This window comes from Arctopsyche grandis, chromosome 2, assembly GCF_051622035.1.
Source record: "Arctopsyche grandis isolate Sample6627 chromosome 2, ASM5162203v2, whole genome shotgun sequence".
Lineage (NCBI taxonomy): Eukaryota > Metazoa > Arthropoda > Insecta > Trichoptera > Hydropsychidae > Arctopsyche > Arctopsyche grandis.
In genome coordinates this window covers 26,103,522-26,121,554 of record NC_135356.1, presented here as the reverse complement: position 1 = coordinate 26,121,554, position 18,033 = coordinate 26,103,522, and the positions used below count along the sequence as shown (strand labels likewise).

Here is an 18,033-nt window from a genome sequence, read left to right as displayed (position 1 = left end):
CAGTATCTCGAAACGCGCACTTCAAAAGCGCTCAATTGAAAGCGCTGACTGTGTACCGGGGGTAATGCGGCCAGTACAAAAAACATCGGGCAGTTTCGAGGTCGTAAGGTCATGAAAGCCGACCATAAGGCAATTGGTCGGAACAGCACATGAAGAAGAAGAAGATATTTAATTGATTATCATTGAATGTATGATGTATATGTAAACTCGGTGAGAGTTTTGAATTTTGTATTTTAATATTGTACTGTATATATCGGCAAGCACTAATCAATGGGGAGTGTTGGAGATTTGTATTTACGTGCTTGCCACACTCACTATGTATGGCTAGAGATGTGCCAGCGGGAAAAGACCTGGGAATAAACCGGGTTTTTTTCCCTGGGAACTTTGGGCGATGGAAATTTTGGGAAAATTGAAGAAATGTATATCAATTACATTTTCAAATCGACACATTTTTAGATACTCGCATTGAGTCAATGCCATTGATACATGCTACATTTGAATGAATCTAAACGTTTTCTGTTTTGTGTTTGAGTCGGATGCTTTACGTAAATAACCTATTAGTTTGTGGGAATCTCGTCACATTCATCAAAAACATTTACTGCGACGCAGAATACATTCCCAAAACCAGTCGAAGCACACCTGCAGCCATTAAACTAAACTCAAGCGGAACGGTGCCAAAACCTTCGAAAAAGTTCCACCCCTACCACTCGAGCGGAACCAAACCAGTCGAAGCACACCTGCAGCCATTAAACTAAACTCAAGTGGAACACCCCTACCAGTCGAGCGGAACCAAACCGGTCGAAGCACACCGCAGCCATTAAACTACATCGAGCGGAACGGCGCCAATCATTCCAGAAAATTCTACCCCTCGACAAAAGCACATTCCTCGCTTACGCATCAACAACCACCACCATGGTTCAGGCGATACCAGAAACACTATAAAAGGAGGTACAACCCAAACAATGCCAGTCGACACACAGCAGCAGACCAGTCGACATCCAGCTCCTGACCTGCCACCACTACACTACGCGGACTTGGAAGATCAACCAGCCGAACGAGCCAGTAACACACTGCCGCATCCAGAGACCTTCTGAACATAGCCGAACAACGAGCCAGCAACACACTGCCGCAACCAGAGACCTTCTGAACATAGCCGAACAACGAGCCAGCAACACACTGCCGCATCCAGAGACCTTTTGAACATAGCCGAACGCCGAGCCAACAACACACTGCCGCAACCAGAGACCTTCTGAACATAGCCGAACGCTGAGCCAACAACACACTGCCGCAACTAGAGACCTTCTGAACATAGCCGAACGCTGAGCCAACAACACACTGCCGCATCCAGAGACCTTCTGAACATAGCCGAACGCCGAGCCAACAACACACTGCCGCAACCAGAGACCTTCTGAACATAGCCGAACAACGAGCCAGCAACACACTGCCGCATCCAGAGACCTTCTGAACATAGCCGAATGCCGAGCCAGCGACACTCTACCATATCCAGAGACCGCTGAACGACATACTTTTGCCCAAATATTGTACAGACTCCAGGGATGTTCAACTCGAGAGCACCCCCGAAGTCGGTTTGTGAGATAGCTAGTGGTAAGCTTGGGCGGGGCTGGTTTCCTCAAGGTGCCTTCCTTCCTGCCTTCCTTATGACTCAAAAGAAAGAACTATGTCTTTGTGGCAGACTCGATGGGATGCGTCAACTAAGGGTCGGTGGACGCATCGACTCATCAGAGACCTGAGGGTTTGGAGCCGGAGAAAACATGGTGAACTGTGCTTTCACCTAACTCAGATTTTAACAGGACATGGCTGCTTCGGAAGCTATCTGCACAAGATAGGAAAAAGAGCAACACCAGGATGTCATCACTGCAGTGCAGAAAACGACGATGCTGAACACACTGCATTCGATTGTCCAGCATGGAACGCACATAGAACCAATCTAAAAAATGAACTCGGTGTTAACTCATTAGCGACGACTAACATGATTCCTGCTATGCTTGAGAGTGCAGAGGCGTGGACAGCATGCACTACGTTTGCAGTATGCATCATGCGGGAGAAAGAAGAGGCAGAACGCGATCGAGAGAAAAAAGTCGGACTTTGTAAAATGACGAGAGCCTAGATGGCTATTCTGGCTGCCACCCTTGAGCAATACTTAATTAGTAGCCGGGTGGTAGCTGAAGAGGAGGGGGGTTTTAGTGGGTAAAAATCCCACACTACCACCGGAATTAAACACGTCGGTGGTGTCTTCTAGAAGATTTCCCCCCGCCGGAAAAAAAAAAAAAAAAAAAAAAAAAAAAAAAAAAAAAAAAAAAAAGGTGCCTTCCTTCGTCGGTGGTCTGGTCTCTGCTGATGTCGGCTGCTCTGCTATGTCCCTTTCTCCTTCGTAATGTGCGTGGGATGCGTGATGTGGAAAAAGGGAGGAAATTGTATAATAATGAAAACAGGTTGTAATTCTGTTTGTATGGTGACTGTATTTTATATATATATATATATATATATATATATATATATATATATATATATATATATATATATATATATATATATATATATATATATATATATATATATATATATATATATATATATATATATATATATATATATATATATATATATATATATATATAATATATATATATATATATATATATATATACACACCGGACACCGGACGGATACTGGAGCTGGTCTCCATGTATCGTCACAACCCTCACCAGCCTCTAGCTGGTGATTTCGGTGGCGAGGTGGGCCCCGTAAACACCGGGGTGTTTACGCGCCAAACCGCTATTGACAACTGTCAGTTTGTGTTGGCTGTCAGGGTGGCCAGCACAAAAATATATCGGCCAAATCGTGGGTCGTAAGGCCACGAAAGCCGATCATCAGACATAGTCTGAACATACTCCCCCCGTTGGAATCCAGAGGATCGGATTCCAAAACAAATGAATCAATCAAGAGACTAATGAAACATGACAAATGAGATAACAAAAGAACACAACAAAAAGGACATAAACAATACACAATCAATAATCAAAACAAAGGTTCGTCCACCGTCAATCGTCCCGCTGTAAATTAACAGCTGACTAAGCCCGCAAGAAACAACCAACAAGGTAAACAAACAAACAAACAAAAAACAACAAAAAACCAACACCAGTGCTAGATAACAATATTGTTAAGCCGTTACATGTCCCATATGCATTGATAGCTCCATTACCAACACCAATCAACAAACAAGAGACAAAAAAAACTAAATGGAAACACATTTAACTAAATCACAACACAAATTAAAGACGCCAACTTTAATGTGGGACGTTTTGAACGTTCGCCACACCGTTGCACAAATTCACTGAGTGGTGCTCGACTGGCAGTCGAGCTACTCGCCGGACTGCTCGCTTGGTGTTGCTGATGGAGGAGTAGTAGGACCTACTCCTGTGCCCCTGTCTGCCAGGGGCCGCTGCTGCATGTGCTGGTGTGGTAGCACCCTCGCTCCGAGCTGATCGACCAGATCCTCCTGCTGTTGCGCAACTAGTGGTGCGCCAACTAGGAACTGGCCAGGAGTTATGGGAGCTCGGTTGGGAAGGTCGAAAGATGTGAGGGTTAAAGGGCGCGGGTACATTGCGCTTCGGCAAGCGGAATCTTCGTACCGCGGAAATACGCGATTCGTCCAGGGGACGCGTAACTGTCTTGACTGGACGTCTCGCGCCAAAACAAGATAACGGATCACGACCCGTTGTGTGATGGCAATTCCGAGAATCGCTTGAAACTGTGGGCGCTTCTAGAGAGCCGCCCAATATCCAGCCGAAAGCTGTATTCATCATCGCGATGCGTCCTCCTCTGTCACTGCGTGACTTGGAGGGAACTAAAATGGTACGTTTGCCATTGCGTAACATCGCATGATAGGCGTCGCTGCCTATCACCATATCCACTGTACCGGGAATATCGAATGACGGATCGGCAAGGGGGAGATGAAGCGGCAAATGGCTCCGAATCTCGGACACGTTGCGCGATGGAAGTTGATTCGCGATCTCGGGCATGATTGCGCAATCGAGATCAACACTGGAGCCCTGATTGGGGATGCGCGGTAGAATTCGAATTACCGCGCCACTAGTAATGGACGTCCTATTTGAACCTATTCCTACCAGGTTGACGTCCATCCTTTTCGACTTTAAGGCGAGTCGCCTTCTTAAGTCTTCAAAGATGAGGTTGAGTTCGGAGCCGTTATCTAACAATGCTCGAACCTTGTGTGAACGCCCATCTCCGCCGCGAACTTGTACTTCCACGGTGGATAACAGGACAGTTCGGGCGTGAGAAGGCGATACGCGTCTCACCGAGTGTAAAACCAACGATGATTTTACGGGTTTGGCGTTCTCTGATTTCTTGGGGCTCCGATAATGTTTGGCCTTATTTGAAGGCGAAGTTTGGTATGGAGTTGAGTCATGCAACATGGTGTGATGGGCATGACCGCATTTGAAGCATCTCTGCTTTGTTTGGCACGCGTGAACTATGTGCCCTGGCCTCAAGCAGTTGAGACATAGTCGACGTTTTATGGCGTTCGACCTACGCTCATCACCGCTCATTTGGCGGAATGATGGACAGGCTAGCAGATAATGACTTCCGCTGCAACTGATGCAGGAGGGGCGTTCCCTCCTCACATGCAGAACTGCTGCCTTCGGATTCGTAATGGTTCTTGGTCGAGGATTCGACTCGCCTTTTAAGACGAAGTCGGCATTTGCCATCGATTGGCACTGGCACGTTAGAAAATGCATTATTTTGCTAAACGTGCAGTCTTCATACTTGGGAGTCTGAAACTCCCATTGCTGAAGTGTACTCCGGTCGAGTTTTCTGGTGATAAACATCACCAGAATCTCGTTCCAGGTCTCGACCCGGACGCCCAAGTTAACGAGCGCACGTACATGCATGTTGGCATCATCTATGAGACGACGCAGACTGACGTGATTGTTGCTCACGACTGGCTCGGCTTCAAGCAATGCCTGAAGGTGATACTGAACAACAATTTTTTTGTTGTTATAGCGTTGATCCAAAATGGACCACGCGCTCGTAAATGAATTTGAAGCTAATTCCAAGCCGTCAACTAAACGTTGGGGCTCTCCTTTTAGGCTTCCTAGTAAGTATTGGAACCGGGCGATTTGCGAACACTCGCCGGCCATAGCGGCCAAGAAGCGTTGTGAAAAAAGCGGCCAATTTTGGACGTTGCCTTCGAAGGTGGGCAACTCCAAACGGGGCAATTTTATTGCCGAATTTGATTGCGGTACAGGTGACATTGTGAGGTTAGCGCCATCTAACGGTGAAGCGCTCAATTGCGGCTCACGCAAATTGATTGCTTCGGTACATCGCACGAAGGCGGCCATATGCTCCCTATCAAATAGGTCCACGACGGATTCGGAGGCCTGCGCCTCTTCTTGGTCCAGCTCGTTTATCTGAGCTTGGATCGCTTCGAATTCAGACAGTAATGGTCTGATTGTTTCGAGCCTGATTCTGAGCTCGAAGATGCTCAGATCGTCCCCCAATTGATTCGCGTTTCTCGTTAACCGAGCGCGAATGCTTTTCCGCGTATTTTTAAGCGTACTCAAAGACGCCATTATTGAAATGCGACGAAATCAAACAAAGGAAAAAATGGACGCGGGAAAAAACAAAATGGACGTTGACGACCAAAAAAAATAGCAACAACAACAGAAAAATGCTAATTACGACCAACCTGGATTCGGCGACGTTGGAAGACCAGCTCTGAAGACATCCGGCTCGAAGGACCAAAATGTACAGACTCCAGGGATGTTCAACTCGAGAGCACCCCCGAAGTCGGTTTTGTGAGATAGCTAGTGGTAAGCTTGGGCGGGGCTGGTTTCCTCAAGGTGCCTTCCTTCGTCGGTGGTCTGGTCTCTGCTAATGTCGGCTGCTCTGCTATGTCCCTTTCTCCTTCGTAATGTGCGTGGGATGCGTGATGTGGAAAAAGGGAGGAAATTGTATAATAATGAAAACAGGTTGTAATTCTGTTTGTATGGTGACTGTATTTTATATATATATATATATATATATATATATATATATATATATATATATATATATATATATATATATATATATATATATATATATATATATATATATATGTATATATATATACAGAGATCAAGCAGGGGGGACAGGGGGGGGAGTAACAAAGTAACCACACGTGCCTTTTGAGGTTAGCCACGCGTAGCTCAGTTGTCTGCCTTCTGGACGAAGACAGACTAAGCTTCCTCTGGTGCACACCGGACGGATACTGGAGCTGGTCTCCAAGTATCGTCACAACCTTCACCAGCCTCTAGCTGGTGATTTCGGTGGCGAGGTGGGCCCCGTAAACACCGGGGTGTTTACGCGCCAAACCGCTATTGACAACTGTCAGTATGTTTGCCAACCGCTGTCTCAGGGTGGCCAGCAAAAAAATATATCGGCCAAATCGTGGGTCGTAAGGCCACGAAAGCCGATCATCAGACATAGTCTGAACAATCCCATCTAAGTTGCCAAGCCAAAATAGCACAATTTAAAATATCAGACTTCAAACTTCGCCAGAATTGTGGGTCATCGCATTGTGATTGATAAGGAGTACGTAAAAGGACACCCGAGACGGTAGCATCTAACCTAAGAACGAAGTTTTTCCCGAGCAGCTCTTATTTGGACGATCAAGTCAAGTGGCAATGTACTCGCAAGAATCTGTAGTGAGTCTGTAGACGCAGTGCGATAAGCCTGGGTAAGAGCGATCAGAGGAAAACGCTGACCACTATTTAATGTACGACAGACCGTCTTTAATTCGACACGATTACTCCAAATGCTAGATGCATACGTCAAAGAGTTCACAAACACAGCATCGAACACCAAGCGTTTGTCATGAAAACCTAAACCCCATGAGCGACCACAGAGACCACCAATACGACCAAAGGAAACCTTAGCTTTATCTAATGTTCTCCCAATATGACCATTGAATGAAAGCCTGACATCGAGAAAAACACCCAAATAAGTGGACTCATTGACAAATTTGATCTTACAGTCTCTGAGGTTGATATTAGGGGCTCTAACAAGAGAACCCTTTGTTAATAAGCACTTGGACTTAGAAGGCGAGAAAGAAAGTTTGTTAATTATGGCCCAATTGTCTAGAAGGTGAAATTCCGCAGTAGCTTTCAATTCCAGCTCAACACGGGACTTTGCGTGCGTTAATAACACGATGTTATCAGCGTACGCAAGCAACCTGCAACCCTCCGGTAAATTGATTGTAAAAAGGTCATTGACGAGAATGTTCTAAAGGAGTCCCCAAACGGAGCCCTGTGGACATCCAATAGAGAGATCCCTGAAACTAACCTGTCCACCGAGTTCGAAAACCAATTTCCTATCCGACAAGTAACTCTGCAGTAAGCATAGTTAATTCGGATGTAGTCCCAGCAGACGCAACTTGATCAATAACATGGGCCATCAGACATTATTAAACGCTCCAGCAACGTCCAACAAAACAACAACTACATACTTGGATAGAGAGTCCGAAGACTCCCTCAAGACACAGCGAATTGCATCAACAGTAGACTTGCCCGATCTAAATCCAAATTGACCATCGGGTAAAACAGAGTTATCGTCAATGAAACTACTGAGCCGACTCGAAATTAGCCTCTCTAGGACCTTCCCAAAAATAGGTAACAAACTGATTGGGCGATAAGCCTTAGGTTCACTAGCTAGTCTGTCAGTATTATGCTTCTTAATAATAATCAATGGAACTGGAACTGTTCAAACTTTTATGCTTCTTAATAACAATCAATGGAAATGGAACTGTTCAAACTAAATGTCAAGAACATCTTCATGCATTATCATGGAATCGTAAAAATTACATGGAGACAAACTTTTTCAAACCGATTCATTCTGTAAGTTTCATTGTTGCATAAACGTGTTGCATTTCAATTTATGTTTTTTTTTATCATTAAAGCATCTGAAGACAATGTATTAATTTGACTTATTCTAGAAGTTTTATTGCAATATAAATAGTGGTAGTAATTATTAATTTAATGTATTTTTATGTAGATCATTATTTTTGTCGAATTAAATATACTTTTTTGACTATGATTTATTTGTTATTATTGAGTCGTTAAGAACTACACAATCTCCTTTTTACTTTTTTTTGAGACGAATCTGTCTCAAAACAACATGGTGGCTGGTTATGAGATACAACACAACTCTAGCCAGTCCCCATAACAATATTTTTATTTTTATAATTTGAATTTAAAAAGATGCTTAGTTCAAAAGGCGTCATTTTTCGTTTTATGATAATTTTAAACGTAATAAGTATATCGGTAAATGTCTTGTTGTTAATAAACTGTATAGGTACGTATAATAATTGCGCACCGTTTTAATCACGGCACGGCAATACTCGAGTACTCTCACACAGCAGCCAATGACAGTGGCCAGCGGGTCCACTACCAGCGGCAAGTGAGCCGAGAAGGTCCACCTCGTCTGTAAACTCGGCATTTATCGAAAGTAAAGGAGCAACGAACCAACATGGCCGAGTTAGTCCCAACTCGCAGGATGGTGACCGAAACTCCACCATGGTTGGGTGATCATTGGTCACAAAGCGCTCCCCCAAAAGTCACTTAAATCTCTATTACGGAACATCTGGCAGCCGAAAAGTCCATCATACTAACGAAAACTCGAGTGCCAAATATTCCACATTCGCGGTTTCATAGCAAAAATTGTCTTTGTGACCATCGCAATGTAACTAATAATCCAATTACCCTCGACCATATCGTAGAGCCACCACAATTTCAATTAAACAAATATCCGTACTAAAAATTATCAAATCAATGCAAACAATTTTGATTGTCTATTTATAATGGCAAAATAAAAATATAGTGAGAAAATAATGGTCGGATTTGTGGATATTACTAGTATATCTGTGCAGAAATGTCAAAGTGACAGTTTACGTTTGACGTTTATAGGCTCGTGGTGGAGTGAAAGTGAATTAGTATTTTAATAATAATAATTGCATAAGATGTCTTCATCTTCTTTCTTGCCATGGAAATTCCTTCGACACTTGTATGCAAAGAGTCCAAAAGAAAACGCGATGAGTAAAACACACCATCAGGTTGCCATCATAGTAAATACATCTAGACAGAAAATATGTATTCTAGGTTTACACGACAGAATTGACGAATTCGCACGCTGAAACTTCGCCACACGATCTTATCAACTCGGTCTCTGGAAATTTCGCCGCACTTCTAGTGAGTGGCCGAATCGTAAGTCAATCCGCTTTATTATGTACATTTATATATGGCTATATACGAAGCACTTTATATTTATACATATAACACTTTACTTTTATGTGGATTGGCGATCCTCCCGATGTCTGGCCAATTGGACGATCAGATTAGAGTCTGTTGTTGGCCTCTTGCAAATGTTGCTACATCCAGACCAACCGAACAGTAAGCCCATTTCATATCTATTTACAATATTATAAATCATATAATTAATGTAATTTACAATCATGTGGATTGATTTCAGGTCGACAGCTACAATATGTATCTACCGACTTTATCAAAATTTTTGTTGAGATAAACGATGAAAATTTTGATTTTACGTTTTCTTGACGCACGTTTTCCACCAGTTCCATCAATGAAAATCCAAAATTCGTGTCTTTCGATACGGCCTAATAAAGACTTTTCCGGTCAGCTTTATTATGAACATCCTAAATGTAGCTAGTCACCGCAGTAGAGATACATATCTTGTTATAATCAAATTTTAAATAAAACTCATTAATTCAAGAAAAGTATTTTTATTTCGATAGTTTAAAGATTTTACAAGATAACATCACCTTGTATAGGTCTTACCTATAAAGTCTTAATTTTTTAAATTGCTAATTGCATGTAACACTCACTTGAATACAATAGCAAGCAAATATTAAATAAGAATAACAACATCAATATAATAAGAGTGAAGATGTCATTGAATCATATCAATATGAAACATTATGACTAAAAACTTAATGGTAAATATGGAATCATAAATGTATGTTAAATTTTACGGTGGCATCAGTAGTCCCGTAGATCAAAAATCTTAAGCTATGTTTATTTAAAAGAAGATGGACCAATCATTCTACAGAAAAATTTCTTGGGAGGGTCTTATCTTGGATGGGCCTTACTTTGGAATGTTAGAAACAAAATATGTATTCTGTTATGTTAAATATGCTTAGCATAATATTACGTAATACATTCATAATACTCATCCGTCCTCACCGCTTACGTTCAAAAATCGCATTATTACTTTCTACATTTTTCGGTCATACATTCTTTATTTTATTAAAATTATCCAAACGCTTTAATGTTATAATACTAATACACTCAGAACTTAGATTTAAAATGTGAAGGGCAATTAGCTTATAGACATGGATAGCATATTCTAAGTTTCTTACTGTATTGTATACTTGTTACAAAAATATTATTGAAAATCTATAACGTCGTATGGCAATATTAATGCTTGCACTCCGGTCCTTGGAATGCTGAGACTTTTACGGGCTATCCATTCTTCACATCTCGGATCATACTCACAGACATCGTCTAAAGATTTTTGTGCAACTGTTCCCCCTAAAACAATTAAGATTAAATTAAAAATTGAAGAAAGAGATAGTATAAGGTAGAAAGTATAGCACTTTTGAGTAATTATGAATAAAAACGTAAAATAAGAGTTGTCGATTTAATTTCATTCTCTGGAATTCATATCTGTAGTGTTGAAAATGGCCACATGTAGAGTTCGTTCAACGAGAGAAGAAAATTGAGACAGTGTGCGTGCCCGGGTGTACAGATATCGTTAGTCTGCCGATACGAATCCACGCCTTTTTTGCTTCTTGGTAGACGCGTGGCTTGACAGTGACGGTGGTTACAAAGTTCCCGAGATTTTCTCGAAATTATAAATAATAAATGCGTTCTGGGATATTGGAAAAAATGAAACAATCCATAGGGTTTACGGGCAAGCGCACTACTCTTCACAGTCCAGACAGAAAAAAAATGTCCGATGACAGAAAATTGTTACAAGAGAAAATGTGCATTGTATATAAAAGAATCACATTTTTAAGATCAATAGCTCGATTTAGAGCAGAAGGTAGACCAATCGTGTATACCGATGAAACATATGTATATACATTCAACACACAACACAAGTCAATGACGTGGAGAGATTCTTCGGAAAGTGGCATTATATGTAAATCCGGCATCCAAAGGAGCAGGATTTATTGATTGTACACGCCGGTACAGAACAAGGCTTTGTTCCAAATGCCTGCCATCAAAGAACCGGAGATTATCACCATGAAATGAACTTCGACAATTATAAGAAATGGATAACCGAAAAGTTGATTCCAAATTTGGAACCGAATTCTGTTGTGGGTGATAGATAATGGATCTTATTTTTGACCCTAGATTCCTAAAAAGATATTATAAAGCAGTGGTTGACATAAAAAAATATTTATTTTGACCCGCAGAGCTTTATAAATTAGTATTGGAGCATAAATGTCGACAGAAAAAGTATGTTATAGACTCTAAGGTCACCCCCATTTCAGCTGGAACTCAATCCAATTGAAAAGATATGGGAAGTAATTAAGGGATGTGTGGCTTGGAGAAACATAGAGATGACAATGAACAGTGTAAAAGAACTTGTGGTTGAAAAAATTGCATATTTAAAGATGTGTGGAAAAATGTTTGTAACCATGTTTTATATTTTATATTTTTATTTGCAATTTTTGCATTTGTATTTTTTATTGGATGTTTTTGAATTATTATAATATTATTGAAGTATTGTTTAGAAAAGATTAATTCAAGTTGATTAGAAGTGTTTTTGGAGCTCAGTGCGATACTGGAATTTGAATGTTCATTTATTCATTTATTGCCCACAAAAGGAATGATGAGTCGAGTATTATTTATAAAAAAAAGTATCCAGAAATATCTAGATATTTTATGGTATAGAAGAAACACATGATAAAAGGATCATTTATGACTACTCTAAAAACCTTTATGAAAAAATTTGCTGTAAGTAATATACAAAATCTCACCTATGAGAAACAGTTTGTTTTGAGAGAAAATAAGTGCGGCTCCTGATCTCGCACTCGGCAAATCAGAAAACTTAGTCCACACGTTGGCTACAGGATCGAATGATTCCATACTTAGGAGATGACGTATTCGATTACCGATGATGCTGCAAAAGCCACCGCCGACGTATAACTTCCCATTGATTGTCACGCTCTAAAAACGATAAATTATAAGTATTGATGAATATATATATATATATATATATATATATATATATATATATATATATATATATATATATATATATATATATATATATATATATATGTATGTATGTATATGCTGACTGTGTTTACTGTCAGTTTAAGACATTTGATGAGAATATAATCAGAATCTGGCCTTATATTCACAACTCCATGAATGATTCAAGTAATTTATATGGTCACTATCATCTGATATTATAGGGACTATATGTCTGAAATGTCTTTCTACCCAACTGGCTGATTGGAGGTCTTCAATTTAATTTAATATTTATCAACGAAATACCACTTATGCCTTATATTAACATTTCCATGAATGATTCAAATTTTACTAGTCTATAGGACTTTCAAACCAAGCAGCTGATTGGGAGTCTTCAATTTAATTTAATATCTATCAACTAAGTACGACTTATGGAATTCGAAATCGCCAAAAACCATAAACTGACAGCGAAACAAGCTTAAATTCTAGTTTCCATTTACCGAGTGATTTGCTCTTTTCTGGATCATGGGCGTGCAATATATCCATTTATTGTTTTTTGGTGAGTACATTTGTACTAGGTCGGTGCAATAAATCTTTAAGTTGATAGTTCTTAAGCCACCTGTCAGATATATATTATCGTTGATGACGGATACACCGGGATGAATACTTATCGTGAGCATATGAGCGATATTTTTTTTCCAGATCTGCTTCTCGCTGTTCCACCTGTTCAGAGATTTGATTTTAGATAGGGATTACTATTTTATAACAGTTAAAGTTTTAGATTTTACCTCTCCACTGTCGTCAATGCAGTTTTATAATCACTAAAACCCCCGATGACGTACACGTCAGTAGATGAATTGTCTGAAATTGTTGCCACTTGAAAGTTGAATCGTGGTCCATTTAATGATTTCAATTCGTGAATCTGGCCATCCTTTAAATCTATATATATTACCTACAAACGATAAAGATAAATTATTTCGATTATACTATAAATATGTATTTCTATCTATATTATGTAGTTATATATTTCTACAATATTAGTTTATAAAATAAATAATTGATTTGATCTACATGTGAATAGTAGTCCGCCACTTGGATTTTGTTATAGGATATCAAACTCTAACTTATAGCTAGTCAACTAGATGTAACGTAATTAATTATACCTATCTAAAAATTTGTTACATGTAGATCAAAATATTGGTGAACTACATCACATCAGTAATTTGGTAATTACTAATTTGCACATTAGTTATTAGGGTCCAATTTACAACACGTTTAAAAATAAATTGAATCATACTTCGCTAAGAGGTACCCCGATTATCGCTTCAAATATTCTTATCGGTCTGCATCCACCGATGATTAATATCCAATCGTTAACAACGACTGAACCGAACCTCGCACGGTCGATATTTAGTTTTTTTGATTGGGTCCACGTATTTCTGACTCCATCGTAGATATCGATAGTACTGGACGCCTAAAAACATGTACATATTCAATTTAAATTTATACTCATTTCAGTTAACTTGGCAGTCAGAAGGAAAATATACGATTCTTATTCATCAGCAAAATGTTACCCAAAATTTATATATATTTATATATATATATATATATATATATATATATATATATATATATATATATATATATATATATATATATATATATATATATATATATATATATATATATATATATATATATGTAGTATGAATCTTCTAGAGTTTAGAAGATGAAGTCTAGAGTTTTCCAATTGCTGATGGTAAGTCAAATAGGGTATAGCATTTATACACCATACTCACGTCTGTGAATTCAGAGTCACCAATGACTGCCAGTTTTGCTCTCCCCATGCGATATTTGGGTTTGCTGAGATGATTGGGTATCATCATTTCATAAACAGCTTGATTGAGGTTGATCATACATCCTTCGAATGGATCGCATAATTCCACAACTTCAAGGAGGAAAAACTGAAAATAAAAATTAATATTCTATAATGTTATATAATAATAAAAATCATGTAATAATAATATTATAAATTTATATAACATTATTATCGAGTGATAGAAAAATACGTCAGTGATAGGGAAACACAAAATTATTTACCTCCATGGACAACAATTTTAGCCTCACTGATCTTAGCATATCTAATAATTTTTCTTTACGATTCTTTTTGTCAAAAGTGATCCAAAGTCTCACAGCATGGAAGACTTCTTCTTCGGAAGACACATTTAATCGATCTGATCTCAAAATTTTCAATACGAGAGAATCCGGTAAACGACAGAACTCTGGCGTTTTGTACAACTGAAATATGTGTAAATATAAATTATTTATTGTTAATTAAGAAATAATACTATTTTTTACAATCGACACTACTCACAATCCCAAAATTATCAATAATAAAATCCATCGCTTTTTGCTCTAAACTTTCTAAAGGTCAACATCCCCATAATATTCGATAGATCCATAGCTTGGTTCAGGCGAATCTCGTCGATGTCCAATATGCAACAGTTAATTTCGTGAAGTGTGCATCCACTTACCGAAAAACAAAATCATTTATCAACGATTAACGAAATTTATTTATTTATTTATATATTTATACCAGGAAGGCCTAGCAGGTAAACCCCATGGGCCTTCCTGGCCAATAATAATTACATATACACAAAAATATACATACACGTACACACATTTGCAAATATATACACAAATACATATTTAATAATTCGGGAATAAAAATTAATTCATTACTCAAACTCCTAGAATTAACCCTCCCGCCAGCCAAAAAACTTAAGATCTTTTGCAAGTTTGAAAAAAATTAACTAATTATATGAGGTGATTCACTGGGAGGAAAATATAAAACGCATATTAAAAGAGAAAAATTATTTAGGCGAATATCAACCCAAACATGTTCACCGATGGTATTGAGCTGATCAAAAAGGCAAACAGATTGAACACTAACAGCTCGTAGAACCAGAAGAACTCCCCCGCCTCTGCTGCAACGATCCCTCCGAAAAACTATGTATGTATCTCTCATCGAATAATTCACCATTCCGTGAAATGAAACGATATTTACATATAATACACGTATTTTAGTAGTATAAGGAGCGTTTATAAAAATATAGCGAATATAAAATTTAAAGTGGCTTAAACGTTTTACCGAAATGATTTGTTAAAAGCTTGAAATGGGAGCGTTTACAAACAATTTTCGAGCTTTTTTAAGAAACACGTAAAAAAAATATAAGAAAACATGAAATTCTGTATTACTTTTTATCGATTTATCATTTTATATTATGGACTTGAATTTTGACGTATTCTGAAGAATACTGGTCTACAATATAAACGTTATAAAATATATGCAAGAGCACACAACTCACCTCAAGCACGAGTAATCTTCGACTAAGCAAAATGAATCATTTTATTTGTAAAGAATTGTAAGATGATAATGTATGGCGTCTGCAGCGTGTGCAGTTTTAGTTGCGAATTAAAAAATTGCACATTTTTGACGTCACCCAGACCATCGCTCGCAGAAATTCAACACCTTATTTACATATGAGTATATTTGCCGTGCTAAATATCAACTTAAAGTTTTATCAATTTTATTATCGAATACCTTTGAAACAATAAGCTTTATTGTTGACTGTTGATAAAGCTCCAATCTCGACCCAACGCTTTTCAACTCATACAATGTATGTACATACATACATATGTAGGAACACACACAACGTTCCTTTTCACACGAGCTCCTTCAATTCCAAAGGCATTAACGGATCCAGATAATAGTCAACGGGGGGGGGGTGGGGGCATTAAAATATTGTTAAAAGTACTGGTCAACAAAATTGGCATTTCATGAGTGATGAGGTTCATAACTGCTCCAAATCCACGTTATACTAAATAGGAAGAAGCATCTCGTTTTCGCAATTTTATAAGATTTGAAGACGGAGAACATTCTTCTATACAAAAGTGTTTGTATAGAAAAATTTTGCCAACAAACGCAGATATTATATTTTACTTATAGCTTTTATTGAGTTTCATTGATCACCTTACAGCTTCAAATTGGTTTTGTTAAATTTGGCATTTAAGCTATGTAAATTTACATATATATGTCATTTTTATGAGCAGATTTCTGTATCCTAGTATGTACAGTGTTTTTGTAATAAGAATTTGTGGGATCCTCGTTCAAACACTGGTTTTAGTTCCTCATTTTTGGATATTTCAATAAATTGCCCCTGTACTGGTATAGATACATCTGAGTTTGTGAAAAATAATCTCTCATTTATGGCATTCCTTTTGATTTTATTTACTGCTCTAATGACATAATCTAGTGAGCTATATAAGCGTTCAATAAGATCACAATGAACAAATAATACATTCAGTATAGCTTGTTTTAAGCATGCCAGAAAGCCTCGGTGTCGTTGCCGTAGCACCGTCAGTAGCAACGGATTTTTAATTATTATAACTTTCATAATAATGAAAATGTCTCAACTGCCAGCTCATTTCTTTCATCCGAAAATATTCTCTCCACATTGGCATTGTGGGCTGGAATGGCAAATATTCACATAGTTTTATTAAACATGACTTCTGTTCAATATGCTTGGTATCTCTAAAAAACTTCAGCCATTTCTCTTCCATACTCAATTTCAGCGTTGTCTCCCAGTTTTCGTTGGTATTATTTTTATTTAAATAATCTTTTAAATATACGAACTGGTTGAAAAGAAGCTCATTGTTTCCAACATCGATGTTCCTTACTTGCAAATATTAAACGGTTCGTTCTATTTCCCTCCATTAAGGAACTTGCTTGAGAGTCATCCAATCGAAAGCATTAATTTTTTTGAATGATTGGGACCACTTATCAATGTATTTCACAGCAGTGTTAAAGAAATCGACAGTCTGTTTTTCGAAAGTTTCCACTTTGGCATTGTTTTCAGAATCAAGCTTTAAGAGATTCAAGATTTTTTTATCTTGCTCATATGTCGTTTTGTCTCTTCTAATAAAGACTTTACTTCCAGGACTGTGATGTTTGATTTTTCTATTTTTTTAATTTGAGATTCAAATGTATTGAGCTGTGAATTCAAGAAGCAAAAATAGGCTTCACTAATTGGATCATCAAAAAAATCTTTAAGGGCTTTTGGTCTGTCTTCATTAGCAAAAAAATATTTTAATGGCTACCACAGATTCAATATTCTTTCAATTGTAGGTAAAAGTGATAACCACCTAGTCCCAACGTAGGATAATAAGTTTTGGTAGGCAACACCAACATATTCACAAAAGCCTTTGAGTTTTTCAGTACTTGAATTTCTTGACGACTATTGATTCAACATCGACAGTCAAAACATCAGCGGCTATTGATAGAGTGTTATGAAAAACGTGTGCTGGACATCCTATGCCTTCAATATAACTTTCCGATTAAGAATTCAGTTTAAAAAACACATAATTTCCTCCAGCTCGGTTTAGACCTCCGAAGTTAGTGTTCGTATTATCTCCACAAAAAGCGATAAGCTTATTCATGGGAATATTTAGATTTAGATCCTCACTGCGCCGATTTTCTCACGCAGAGTTTAGGGAGAAAACGGGACAAATACGGGACCGAGTAGTGAAATACGGGACGTATGGCAAGTCTATACATAGGTATATGTACATATGTACATGTAAAAAAAGTTTCAAACTAATCCGTTGAGTGGTTTAGGAGATACATAATTGGATCCAAAAATTCAGATGATGATGTAAACTTTTAAAAGCCCATATG

At 38.2% G+C, this 18,033-nt stretch overlaps 1 protein-coding gene and 1 long non-coding RNA gene across 2 annotated transcripts; one reads left to right on the top strand and one right to left on the bottom strand.

The window, feature by feature from the left end:
• The first annotated feature begins 8,919 nt into the window (after positions 1–8,919).
• Positions 8,920–9,801, top strand: LOC143922484 (uncharacterized). The gene is made up of 4 exons (XR_013261578.1): positions 8,920–9,078; positions 9,174–9,278; positions 9,409–9,464; positions 9,544–9,801. It is a non-coding gene; the product is annotated as an uncharacterized LOC143922484 (long non-coding RNA).
• On the bottom strand, positions 9,802–14,700 carry LOC143922329 (kelch-like protein 24). Its single transcript, XM_077445553.1, has 8 exons — positions 14,671–14,700; positions 14,397–14,594; positions 14,096–14,260; positions 13,594–13,770; positions 13,085–13,248; positions 12,797–13,019; positions 12,080–12,269; positions 9,802–10,622 (listed from the first exon to the last, which is right to left on the bottom strand). The coding sequence occupies exons 1-8, from the start codon at positions 14,698–14,700 to the stop codon at positions 10,477–10,479; spliced, it is 1,293 nt and encodes a 430-aa protein (XP_077301679.1). The 3' UTR covers positions 9,802–10,476.
• Between the last annotated feature and the right edge of the window lie 3,333 nt (positions 14,701–18,033).